We start from the raw sequence: 13,993 nt of genomic DNA, 5'->3' as shown, positions 1-13,993 counted from the left end.
TGGAAAGTACAGATTAAAGGGCTATTGGGGACGCAAGATGTTAATGCGGCTAAAAAGGTTGCCATTCTATTACAAACTTTGACTGATGAAGCTAGACGGCAAGTTAATGTGTTGGATGAGGGGGATCGAGATACTGTGGCCAAAATCTTTGCTCATCTAGATAACGTGTACAAAGAAACAATCCCTGTTGCAAAGGTACGCTCACAATTTTATAGTTGCGCACAGCGCCCTGGAGAGAGTGTCAGTGCCTTTATTCTGAGACTTAGAGAATTATTTTGTGGGTTGCGGCGTTATGATGCGACTACAGCCCCCTCCGAGGCCGTTCTGAAAGACCAGTTTCTTATGGGATTAACTGAGGGCCCACTTGGCCAAGCACTGAGAATATATGCTCGACGCCACCCTGACGAAGACTTCACTGCGCTGCGACAGGAGGCCTTGACGTTGGACACGGAACATGGAGGTACGCCAGCTACTGAAATTGCTTGTCATGCTATTAACCCCGTAACTGTCCCTGTGCCACCACAGACCTCTGCGTGGAGAGATGAACTGAAGCGAGAAATAATGGAGGATGTCAAGACGCAGTTGCAAGGTATGACGAAGGAGTTGATGAGTGAACTCCGACCGCTCATCCAAGCTGCCGCTCCTGCTGTGCGTTCCCAACCACCGCCGCCTGAGGCGCCTTATGTGCCACCTGCACGCCGGTACGCGCCACCTCAGAGACATGAATGGGATGGGGAGGGGAGGCCAATATGCAGACAATGCAAACGACCGGGACACATAGCTAGATGGTGCACTAATAATCAGCCGTCGTTAAACTAAAGGGCCCTGTTGCCGGAGCCCGTGCGACAGGGGTTATTTCCCCACCTATGGGAAGGAGGGCTAATGAGGCGTTTGTTGGGGAGTGTCAGGTTATGGGGGTACCGAGGGAGAGAGTTCCATTATGTGGCTTACCGGATGCAGGATTACAAGTTAGGTTAATGCAGCAGAGACACGATCGGGATATGCGGGCCCTTTTGGACAGAAAGAACAGCGAAATTGAGGCGTATAGAGCTAAGCAGCGGGACTCTGAGGAGCGCGTCCGCAAGCTAGAGGAGACAGTTCGAGGCCTACGGCGGGAAACCCAGGTCATTCGTGAGTGCAAAAATAAGCAGATCGGTGAGCTGAGGAAGGTGGCGGTTCAGAGCGCCAACTCGTTGAAGGAGGAGCAGGAGAAGTTTGAGCTGCAAAGGAGACACACAGAGAGCACCCAGGCTCTGCTGGAGGACACCAACCTCAGATGGGCCAAGATGGAGAGTGAGTATAACAGCCAGGCACAAGCAGCTGACCAGAAGGTGCGTGTTCTGGAGCTGCAGGTAAGGCAACAGGCGGTGGAGCTGGAGGGAGGTGGTGCTCTGCGTCAGAGGCTGAGCCAGGAGAAAGCCCAGCTGGAGATCACCATAACGGGCCTCAGCGCAGAGTTGCAAGAGGCCAGCAGACGGAGCGTGTCCCCGATGAGAGAACACCAGCAGCTGTCTGAGGAACAGGAGATGGCCCTTCAGAAGCTCCAGGACGAACCCCAGTTGCAGGTCACCTGGGGGAACGAGGCTCAGGCCGTCCCATTGAGGCGGAGAAAGGGAGGATGCATTCAACCAAGACGACAGCCTAACTGGAAGAAGCTTTCAGGGAGGTATCAGGGCCCCGACTTTCTGCTGGAGTTAATTTGGGCAGCCGTCTGTGCGGTACAGCCCGGTTGAGTTAGTCGCAGGGACTGCTAACGATCAAGTAGGGGGGAGTGTGAGGGGGTGGAAAGCAGCGTTATTCTTTTTATTTTTATTTCCTTTAATAATTGTTGTTTTTACAATTATTTCCTTCTGTTGAACATGTTTGTTATAATTTGTATAATATGTTTCGTTTGGTTATAATGTTGTATTGCTGTTCCCCTTTAAAACCTCCTCTCTCTCCATGTGTGAGTCTGAATGCGAACTGATAGGATAACTAGAAGCCGGTGCTGGCCAATGTATGGGGACTGACGTCATGACCAGCCAATGGGTGGCTGGCAGAGTGGGAGGCGGCCCTTTAAGAGGAACGCCAGGCTCAGTCTAGGAAGACAAGCAAGGGGCGCAGACGTGTGTGTGGAGCAGGCTGAGGGAAGTGACTCAGGTGGCCGGCTGTGATGAGCAGAGAGACAGGCACAGGCCGAGCCAGGCAGTAACTGAACTGAACCTTATTGAACTAAAGTGCTAGGACCGAGTAGCGCTTTACCTTACAAACCCAGCGGATTCCAGACGGTGATCCGGGTGTCAGCGGTACCAGGCAGGGTCCGGCCATCCAGAGACGAGCGAGAGGGTCCTGACGAGCCGAACCGGCTACCCGGCTAACGAGAGGGGTCGTTGTGACTACTGTGGTGTCGTGTGAACTATTCGCAGCGGCAGGTCACAAGCCTGCCTGCGTGTGAGTATCCAATCCTGTACACCACTGTCACTAAAGTCACTGGCCTAGAGTTGAGCTGTATAGTCGTCACGACAAGGATACTGGCGTATTCTTTGTATTCACAGAACGGTGGACTAAAGACGTAGATGACCAAAGATGAGCTGTGTGCCGCTGTGTGTGCCATCCCACCTGCTGTAGAAGTCACTATTCCCACCTGCTGAAACGATACTCTGCCTATTATTTCATATCTGCTTAGTTATATAACATTTATTCGTCCTTAAATCTGCGCTCCTTGCATTATAATTAATTATCGTAATTATTATACTATTACGATTTGAGGCCTTAACGAGCCGGTACCCTAAACTAAGTGCACTTTAATTGTCACCAAGAACGTTACGATAAGAGAAAGAAGGGGGGTTTGAATTAATATTTTATTGTTGACAGTGCTCTTATTTTTAGTTTTTTAGTTAGTTGGCGCCGTAGGATTGTAGGGTTCCCTTTTATTTTATTATTGTGTTTTTGGCGTGATAGAGGCCGCTGTAACCTAGTAATAAAGATTGTTATACTTTTCTAAACTGTCGTCCTGGTCATTCTCTCCTCATGATTTATATTGCTCTGGTGTTCCGTAAACGAACTTGTGTGTCCTTAAAGGTTGTGCCTTTTGTGCACTTACTTTCCTCTTTAAACGAGGTGGCGTTGTCGGAAACTTATAATTATATAATCTGCTAATGATAATACTTAATAATATACATCAAACCAAAAAGGTGTATTTACAATTATTTATTGGCAAATTCAGTAACAAGGTAATGACAAAGGTACCAGTTTAAACACTGGCGGTTAATGTGAGTTGGGCCACCCTTACAGCAACACCTCTTTAAGATTATGACATATGTAATCTATTAAACTAACCAATAGTGTGGTATGCTAATGATATGGATTCCCGTAGGATTTCTTTGCTAAAATAGATTATTTTGCTGTTTTGGCTTCTATAGGGACCAAACTATCAGAAAATGACGGTTTAAAAATGTCAGACCCCTCCCTCATTTCCTGGGGGCGGGTCACTTCAGTTTTCGCCCTATTATTTTGGCTATGTATTCCCAATTTCCCCATAGGATGTTTTTTGTCTTCCAGTCGGTACTCCATCCTATGGGTGGCGCTATTCCTCGTCACCAAATACAGAAACGTCTCTCGTCAGCTCCCGGAGCACAAGCTCCGATTGTCCAAAGGGAATGTCAATCAAATCTCGGGGCGTTATTGTCAAGTAAATGTTGTCTTGTTCGTCGGAAAAAACAAAAAACTAAATAAACATATTGTTTAAAAAAGAAAAAAAATCTCGGGGCGTTAGGCACACCCCCTATAAGACCCGTGACATCCTTCCGCTCAGTCTCTTGAAAGCTTTCTGCTCCGACATTCGAACAGAGGGCAGAGACTCGGATGGAGTACCTCCTTCCAGACCTAAATAAACAGGTGTTTCGTTCGAAACACTTGTGTTTATTGTCGGTCTTCCAGTCGGTACTCCATCCTATGGGTACGTCAACTCCTGTGCGACGTAGGCCAACGTCTAATCACCACATGTACATGCATCCAGGACCACGCCCTCTTGGACGAGGCCCCGCCTATACACACCCCGGAGTCCAGGGAACCAAGGGGTGGGGGTGAATAGGAAAGTACCCTGAAAGAGTCGACTTGGCGACCTCCATAGAACAGGTGGATCTACAGTGAGGAACAGACTCTGCGACTTTCTGCGCGTCTGTGTCCTGTCACAGTAAATCCTCAGTGGCCTGACAGGTGAAAGGTATTTGGTGATGAGGAATAGCGCCACCCATAGGATGGAGTACCTCCTTCCAGACCTAAATAAACAGGTGTTTAGTTCGTTTAAATAAATAAACAGGTGTTATGTTATGTACTTGGGCTCAGCCCCTAGTGGTCTACAATATACTGACCTATCTAATATCTGATTCATTGCAAACAGACCACTAGGGGGCGAGCCCAACTTGTTTGCGATGGTTTTTGAAAACCTTATACCCATGCCAAAATTCAAAACTCTTCACCAAGTGCATATTTTATGATTTTTTTACATATTAAATAGTCATTTTTAGCTCCCGGCAGCCATCGTGGACGCCATCTTGAAAATGATGCCTTTCCGGTATAATTTTTTCCTAAACTTTTAGTATGTTGTTTATCATACCCAATAGTAACAGAATCCAGAATCTTCACCAAGTGCACCAAATTGATGATTTTTGACCAGTTCGTACCCAGCTATATGGGGAAATTGGGAATACATAGTCGAATAGGGCCAAAACTGAACTGACCCGCCCGAGGAAATGAGGGAGGGGTCTGAAAATTTGAACCCCAACATTTTCTGATAGTTTGGTCCCTAAAGAAGCCAAAACAGCAAACAAATCTAATTAGCAAAAAAACCTATGGAAAATTGGGGATACATAGCCGAATAGGGCCAAAATTGAAGTGACCCGCCCCCAGGAAATGAGGGCGGGGTCTGAACATTTGAACCCCGTCATTTTCTGATTGTTGCGACCGTAAGGTCGCAGTTTAGTATCAAAACCTCCACCGGCCGTCCGTCCGTCCGTCGGTCGGTCGGTCGGTCGGTCACACGTCACACGTCACACCTTTGCCCTGCTCATATCTGGGCTCGTTTGTGTATTGTATGACATCACGCCACATCATCGGCTGAGGACTGTGTGATGTCATCATATCTCCATATATGGAGACATAAGTTGCTCATGCCCAAATATGAGCTGGTGAGGTCAGACTTAGTGTGATGCGTAGGTTATCTCCATATATGGAGATTCAACTTCAATGAGTAACCATGGCAAATCACACCGTACACAAATGACCCTTATATAAGACCGGCATTATCTACCGACAGCTGCTATAAGCCAACCCTGGCGATAAGGTCTGAGTCGAAGAAATGCTTCTTTCCTGGTATAAGACCGTCATTGTCTGTCGTACATTTCGGTCAATTCCAGTGGGGATGCCATTGAAAAGTTAATCTAGTTGTACAAAGTAATCAAAGAATGGGTTGACTGGTAGGCTGGTTGACTGCTTTATCTGTGGAGAGTGTATGTCACTGAGAGTCCTTTTATAGCGATTGAAATCATGATGAGGTCACGATGAGTCATCTATGCCCAAATATAGATTTCTAGGTCAGATGGCCCATGGAGTTTGTGATGTCAAACCTAGCAACCCAATATAAACAAACCTGATGTCAGACCTGAAGTATCCTTTTATACCCATATATGGAGATACAGAGATCTCCATATATGGGCATATTAGAAAGCCCATATATGGGCACATACGGATGACATCAGGGATATCCATATATGGGCATAAAAGGGACAAGGGCTTACAGTTAAGAGATCTCCATATATGGGCATATCAGAAAGCCCATATATGTTCATATACTGATGACATCAGGAATATCCATATATGGGCATAAAAGGGACAAGGACTTACAGTTAAGAGATCTCCGGGCATAAAGGGACAAGGACTGTTACAGTAGATATAGAGATGTCCATATATGGGCATAAATGAACAAGGACTGACAAACACTGAGATCTCCATATAACCTATGGGAATATAAGGGACGAGGACAATGCGTAGCATTGTGAGCTTGTAGACCTATTTTCTAAATATTGTTGTACATTAAAAACTTGAAATGGGTCGTTCTGCATAGTACTTGGGATTTGTTGATGTAAATGTTCACATAGAGTGTAATAATTGGTAAAACAAACTTTTGGCCTATTTGTGGAGATAAGCGACCAACGGTCGCTTATCTCCCAATTAGGGAGTTTTACTGGTTGCGACCGTCAGGGAGCAGTTTACTATGAAAACCTCCACCGGCCGTCCGTCGGTCGGTCGGTCGGTCGGTCGGTCGGTCGGTCGGTCGGTCGGTCACACGTCACACGTCACACCTTTGCCCTGCTCATATCTCCGCAATCACACTGCTAGCTTCGCTGCTGGTGATGTCACTAGCTATGATGTCACTGTGACTGTGCACCATGCCCAAATTTGGAGATCATGTGTGGCAAAATATCAACAAACGAGTGAAAGGCCTTTATCAAGTAACCATAGCAACTAAAAATCAACAAATTGTGCAAAGTGAAATATCTTTATCTGGTAACCATAGAAACCAAAATAATCAACAAATATGAGTATTTGTCCCCTTGTAGTATGTCACTAATTTGAAATATGTGGGAATGGCTGACACAGAACTCCATATTTGGACATAGTAGTGACAGACAGATGATATCTCGATATATGGGCATAAAAGGGCATGGCTGATGATATCTCCATATATGGGCAATTGGGCATAAAAGTCGCAATCAGTAGTATCATATATGACTCTATATATGGAGTTATATGTTGTTCGTGTCCAAATATGGGGCTTGTGAGGTCAGACTTAGTGAGATTCGTCGGTTATCTCCATATATGGAGGGATGTGTTGGTTATCTCCATATCTGGGGCGGCATAGCTCAGGGGTAGAGAAACTGGTATTAGAGCACGAAGGGTATAAATCCCGTAGGGTTCCCAGTTCGAATCCGGGCTCCCCCTGAGTTAATGTCGAAGGGTCCTTGGGCAAGACTCTGAACCCCTAATTGCCTCCGGTGAGTAGGTTGGTGCCTTGCATGGCTTCCTCCGCCACCGGTGTATGAATGTGTGTGTGAATGGGTGAATGTAATGCACAATCTATGTAAAGCGCTTTGGATTAAAAGCGCTATATAAATGCACCATTTACCATTTACCATTTATCTGGAGATTCAACCTTCAACGATTTTGACATCTTGTTACTAATCTGTCGGTAGATAATGCCGGTCTTATATAAGGGTCATTTGTGTACTGTGTGATGTCATACTGCCAGCATGACTCACACCATCCTTCCTAGATGATTTTGACATATTGTTTGTGGAGATAAGCGACCAACGGTCGCTTATCTCCCGATTAGGGAGTCTTACTGGTAGTTTATATCCTATAGAACCAAGATCTATAATAAGTAGTAGTAGCAGTATTAATAACAGCAGCAGCAGTAGTAGTTGTACCTTCTCTCAGGGGGTCCAGGGTGTGTATCATGAGTTGGAAGATGGTGCTCCTCAGGGAGGTGTTGTGGAGGGAGCTGTCTGCCCGCTGCAGGACAGGACACGCCTAGAGATGGACAAATGCACACAGACTTTAGTTTGAACACGTGGCCCTAGACATAGAAATCACAAAGCTTAATTGGTAATTTGTCACACAGTGGTATAATTGAGACTTAGGGCTCTATTTTGATTGTCTTAAGTACCAGCTCTTATGCCTTAGCTTAAAGGCCTGTCCATACTGTCTCCGACCACTGAACTTTTCATCAGAACTAGCCCTTACCCGTTCAAAGATATGAGCTCCGAAATGATGTGCAGTGTGTGGGTTATGGGATGTGTGCACTGTGCACACAGTATATGAGGGATGGAAAGTAACTTTAACTGGTGTTTGCATGATGATATGTAGGCGCATCAATGTAAGAAATACCCGTTTCGTTTAATGGCTACAGAGATACTGTCCCCCCCCCCCCCTCCCCCCCCCCACCCCCACACACACACACACACACACACATAGTAGATACACCATAAAAATGCTAATATACAGCATACGATTTGTGAAAGTGACTAACGGGCTTCACAGTTATGTTAGGTGTGTTCATATGCTAATTGTGATGCGATTTCAGATCAATTGCTCCAGCCACTGAGGAGAAACGCTGTGACAGACAGACAGACATTCGCAAAATTATAGTATAGATGGTCCGGTTCAACTAAATGGCGTCACTCGCATCTTCTGAAAGCATTACCCTGAGTTAGAGTTCAGAAAGCTGAACGTCGGAAAGTCGGCAAATCTTCGATGAAAAGTTCGGTGGTCAGAGACAGTATGGACAGGCTTGGGCTTTTAAGTTAAGGCACAAGAGCTAGTACTTAAGACATTCAAAATACAGCCCTGAGACTTTCAGAATCCAGATGTGTATGATATGCGTTTGTGTTTTTGTTTTTTTGCCTATTTGAAAATATATACATATATGTTCATAACATTGTTGCTATTCCACTGGCAATAAAACTGGCAATAAAACGAATAACCCTGAGATCTTTGGTTACTGGAGTATGAGAGGAAACAACCGTTTCCGCTACCCAGGACGGAGGTGCGAAAGACTTGGAAAGTCCTTTGTGCCGGTCACTCTCAAGCAATACAACAAGACTCATGATGGTCGCTTGCCTAGGCCTAATTGGATTCCATAGGACAACTGTTACCTTGCACTACTGGAACAAAAGTTGTACTGACTTTGACCTCTAACGTAATTTTCCCTGAGAGGGTTGCTGTGGCGTCTTGCTGTGGCTCCCATTATTGCTTTAAAAGGAAAAAATATATATAGTCCGGAGGATAATGACCAGATTTTAGGTGAATCGTTCACTTTTTCATACAAGCGTGAAAATTGGTACACTTGTACAGTTTGGGACCCTGAACATTGTCAGATATGGAGCCATCACAAAAACGACCCCTGTTGGCCATGGCGGCCATTTTAATATCCGCCATTACCAGATAATATATTTTGCGTCTTATCTCCTGAACCATACATCATAATACAGAATCTGTGATGTCTACACCCATGTTTTGATGGTCAAGGATACCATTGATAATGTGTACAACATTATAAACTCTCCAGCTGAATAGTTAATGGTCATATATATTCATGGCGGAGGGGTCAACCGTGATACAACTGGATACGCAAATGATCTACAAGTTGGACACCACCATAATGGTCCGGGCTTTAATTAACACCAGAGGCCCTTGAGAAAACACATGGTGATGTAATCCAATGGGAAAACCCTTGAAATAACACAGAGCGATGTCATTAACTGGGTGATGACGTCACCCAGTTTACATCCCAGGCCATATATAAGGGCCACAAGAGGGGCCTTCTATGCCCAGAGCCAATCCGATGGGCATAAACGGGCATATGTCCAAAATCTTGAGGATTGGCGTATTGGTGAGCTTCACATGACATTTCAGCCAACCAGACTATGGGCCAATCTCAAGAATTTGTCAAGCTTCACGTGACATCATAATATCTTACTATAAAACTGTGTGTCTCGTGCGGTTTCTGCATAAGTGTTCGAAAATGTTCATGGGGATCGGTGGCCTCACATGACATTTCAACTAACCAGACTATAAAAGGGCCTGATGGATGTGTCTGTGTAAATCGGTGTTGTTAGGAATGATGTCAACGGTTTGTGTTTTGTGACATCAAAGACCAGATCTTTGGTCAGCCTAAATAAGATGTGACGCAGTTTTTAAACATTGCATTTAGTCTGGGTATGACCAAGAGAGATCTTTGAAAGAGTGACACAGCGATATGTAGAGATTGAGAAGGAGACAGAGATTGACAGAGAATATATCAAAACCAAATCTTTCCACCTCACAATTGACAAAGAAACGCCTTCCAATTAACAGTGCAAGTAGTTTCCATACGCCTTCACATCTCAGATTCTCCTCCATGAAGACATGAGGAGCCACAACAACCTCTACTGTCAAAATGATGAGCAATGGACAGCTCCCCTCATCTCCTTTGTAACCAGTCTGAAACGAGGAGACACAGACCAACCAAGATCTTGTGAGGACTTCATCTCAGCCAGGAGAAGTACAGAAACATCTGATAACTTACACAGGAAGGAGAAGAGCTTCATTGAGGTATCAACTCTGAAGAAACACCAGTGTGTCTGCAGTGGAGAAAAACCCTTCCACTGTGAACAATGTGACAAGGGTTTTAATCAGCTAGGCAACCTGAAGACACACCAGCGTACCCACACTGGAGAAAAACCCTTTGTGTGTAAACAGTGTGACAAGAGTTTCAGTAAGCTAGACAACCTGAATACACACCAGCGTGTCCACAGTGGAGAAAAACCCTTTGTGTGTAAACAGTGTGACAGGGGTTTCAGTGAGTTAGGTTCTCTGAAGACACACCAGCGTATCCACACTGGAGAAAAACCCTTTGTGTGTAAACAGTGTGACAAGGGTTTCAGTAATCTAGGCAACCTGAAGACACACCAGCGTATCCACACTGGAGAAAAACCCTTTGTGTGTAAACAGTGTGACAAGAGTTTCAGTAAGCTAGACAACCTGAAGACACACCAGCGTGTCCACAGTGGAGAAAAACCCTTTGCGTGTAAACAATGTGACAAACGTTTTAATGTGCTAGGTCACCTAAAGACACACCAGCGTACCCACACTGGAGAAAAACCCTTTGTGTGTAAACAGTGTGACAAGGGTTTCAGTAAGCTAGGCAACCTGAAGAGGCACCAGCGTACCCACACTGGAGAAAAACCCTTTGTGTGTAAACAGTGTGACAAGGGTTTCAGTGACTTAGGCAACCTGAAGACACACCAGCGTACCCACACTGGAGAAAAACCCTTTGTGTGTAAACAGTGTGACAAGGGTTTCAGTGACTTAGGCAACCTGAAGACACACCAGCGTACCCACACTGGAGAAAAACCCTTTGTGTGTAAATAGTGTGACAAGGTGTAGAGCCCTTTACCTGTAGGTGCTCTAACGCGAGGGGCAACAATGGTTTAACAACACTCTGAGATTGACATATTGACATGACGTCATTTCTAGGAAAGGATAAAATAAAATAAAAAGTCCATATATGGGCATTCCCAGGAACAAAATCCCTTTATGCCCATAAATGGAAATTTCTGATGTCATAAATCCCAGGCCCTGACTGGCCCAAGAGCCTGCTTTATGTTGATTTACACCCTACCTTCCCCGAAAACATTAATATTAATGTATTAATAAAGGATAAAATACAGGTAAATAAAATGTTCATATACACATACAGTATGGGCATTCCCAGATGATTCCCTGTTAGGATACCCCTTTATGCCCCTATATGGAGATCCCCAGGCATCAAACCCAGGCCCTAACTCACCATGGCCGTGCTTGGCTTTCCTAATTAACATACGTTTTATGCCCATATATGGAGATCCCTGTCCCAATGTCATCAATATTAAGGACATATCTGGGAATGCCCATATTTGATAATGCCCATATATGGGCATGTTTTGACATAACATTGTTGACTATCATGCAGGGGTCTCCATATATGGGTAACTGGTCTCATGAGGAGAGCAAACGTCACTGTATTTTTTTCAAAGGCTGCAGATGGAATCATTTCATCTGCATAGCATCCATGTCTATTATGGATTCTTCTGTTGCAGTTGTTTCTTATATATGCCTTCATGTTATGAAGTCATTATTTACCTTTCTCTGATTGGCAAATGCCACCCAGCAAGCTTGGTCTTGAGTTATTCACAAAAAAGGAAGAGGAGAGCAAATACCCCCAACAAAGGATGCACTGGTGCAACACCTCAAAGAGCAGTATACCACCAAGGAGTACCCTGTTGGGGACAAGCATTTGAGGTGGCATCAGAAATGCCATCGCGGTCAATTCTTCCACAGGCAAGCCAATCTCTCCTTCAGCTCTTAAGTTGTGGCTGCAAGAAAGGCTGCCAGGGGCATTACAAATGCAAAAAGAAAAAAAAGAATGAAACTCCTAATAGTGCACACACAGCATAGTCAATGTGGAGGAGGCCGTGAAGGAGACAGTGAACATTGAAGAATAGATTCATCGTCATCATCAACAACAACGACAACAATCAATCAATCAGTCAAACAAACAAAAAACATGAAATATATGTGCTTAAGAAATACATTTGAACAAGACAATGAAACCAAATTTATGCAACAGAGGCAAAATATTGTGATTTCCTTCTCAAATGGCTCTTGCTGGGAGACTATTCAGCTGGACTTTATGATGTGGTACAGATTATCAATGGTGTAGACATCACATATTCTGTATTATCATGTATGGTTCAGGAGATAAGACACAAAATACATTATCTGGTAATGGCGGATATTAAAATGCCCACCATGGTCGCACCAGGGGGCGTTTTTGAGATGGCTCTATATCTGAAAATGTTCAGGGTCCCAAACTGTACAAGTGTACCAATGCAAGTTTCATACTTTTATGAAATAGTGAAAAATGTCCAGACAAAACCAGCGGACCTCACAACATCACCAAATTGACCATTAACTATTCACCTGAACAGTTTATGATGTTGTATATGATATCAATGGAATCCTTGACCATCAAAACATAGGTCTAGACATCAACTATTCTGTATTATCATGTTTTGTTTAGGAGTTATGATGCAAAATACATTAATTGGTAATGGTGCCGGTGGAAAGTAACATGGCTGTCATGGCCACCAGGGGGCGGTTTTGCGATGGCTCCATATCTGAAGATGTTCATGGCCCCAAACTGTACAAGTGTACCAAATGTCACGCTTGTATGAAAAAGTGAGCGATTTTCGTCACTATCCTCCAGACTAATATATATATTTTTACTTATTTGCACTGACTTTGGTCACTTTTTTTCAGGCCCTGCACTATTGGGTTGTGTTGGTTGTACTGTGTATTATTGCGGTGTTGATATGGCGGTGCGATACTTGTGTTGCATGACTGCATTGACTAGCAGCTAGTGACTGTTATGTGCACTCTTTTGTTTGGCACTGTTTGCTAAGTTATGCTTGAGTATAGCTTTTTTGTGTGTGTGACATGTCACTTATGAGCGTTGAATGTTTCGTGGTCACTTTATGTATATATTCTTCTTCTCTTTTTGCGATAGCTTTCGACACTTTATGTTTTATTTATCTTTTTTTGTGCTTGCTCTTTGGACTGTATACTACAGTACTCTTTTTCTTCTTTGTAACTTGTAACCTTAACTGCTGTGCTGCCTCTGGGCAACTGAATTTCCCCTGTGGGATAATAAAGGTATCTATCTATCTATCTATCTATCGAAACTGTGGTTTTGTACCCTAAATCGTCCTCCGTCCTCTTCGGCTCCTGCCAATACCTGTTTACATGAGCTGCTCTCTGCCGTCACTGCCTCTGGTTTAGCCTTCAGTTCAGGTTTAGCTTCAGGAGCGGCAGGTGGAGGAGGAGGAAGTGGTACTTCATTGTCCTGCAAGGAATTATGAATTATACTTCAAATAACTGAGCGACGCGTACACATTATGCTGGCACACAGCAAGTACAGCGTGTTGTTCTGATGGATCCAACAGAATGCAAACTACATACTTACAGTACATCAGTGGTGGAACTCACATTTTCTACTTAAGTAAAAGTATCAATACTGCATTGTAGATTCTAGTTACAAGTAGAAGTCCAGAATTCAAAATTTACTTGAGTAAAAGTACGAAAGTATTGGCATCAAAATGTGCTTAAAGTAAAAGTACAAAATGTTTGAAAATAGCAGATCTACAAGCTCACAGTTGTGAGCTTGTAGATTGGCAATTTAGCCAAATAGCCAAGGTATAAAATAGGGCTAAAGTGGTTTATGTATGTTTTAACATATTATAATTTATATCAGCAAAGTAACTAGAAGTTAACTATAGTTTTCAAATAAATGTAGTGGAGTAAAACTATAACATTTGGATCCCAGATGTAGTGGAGTAGAAGTGAAAGTACTGAAAACTGGAAATACTGAAGTAAA

General features: G+C 44.0%; 1 protein-coding gene across 1 annotated transcript in view; it reads right to left on the bottom strand.

The window, feature by feature from the left end:
- LOC308288790 (sodium/potassium/calcium exchanger 1-like) overlaps positions 1–13,993 on the bottom strand; it is a gene marked incomplete at both ends in the record, with an annotated part of 32,770 nt that overhangs the window by 14,505 nt on the left and 4,272 nt on the right. The window contains 2 exons of the mRNA XM_080730260.1: positions 1,247–1,570; positions 7,467–7,569. Coding sequence (XP_080586386.1) covers positions 1,247–1,570; positions 7,467–7,569 — 427 coding nt within the window. The remainder of the gene's footprint in view (positions 1–1,246; positions 1,571–7,466; positions 7,570–13,993) is intronic.

Source organism: Nannobrachium achirus (assembly GCF_963921795.1).
Source record: "Nannobrachium achirus genome assembly, chromosome: 7".
NCBI classification, from domain to species: Eukaryota; Metazoa; Chordata; class Actinopteri; order Myctophiformes; family Myctophidae; genus Nannobrachium; species Nannobrachium achirus.
Note: the sequence above shows the minus strand (reverse complement) of the source record. Positions and strands in the feature narration are given on the sequence as shown.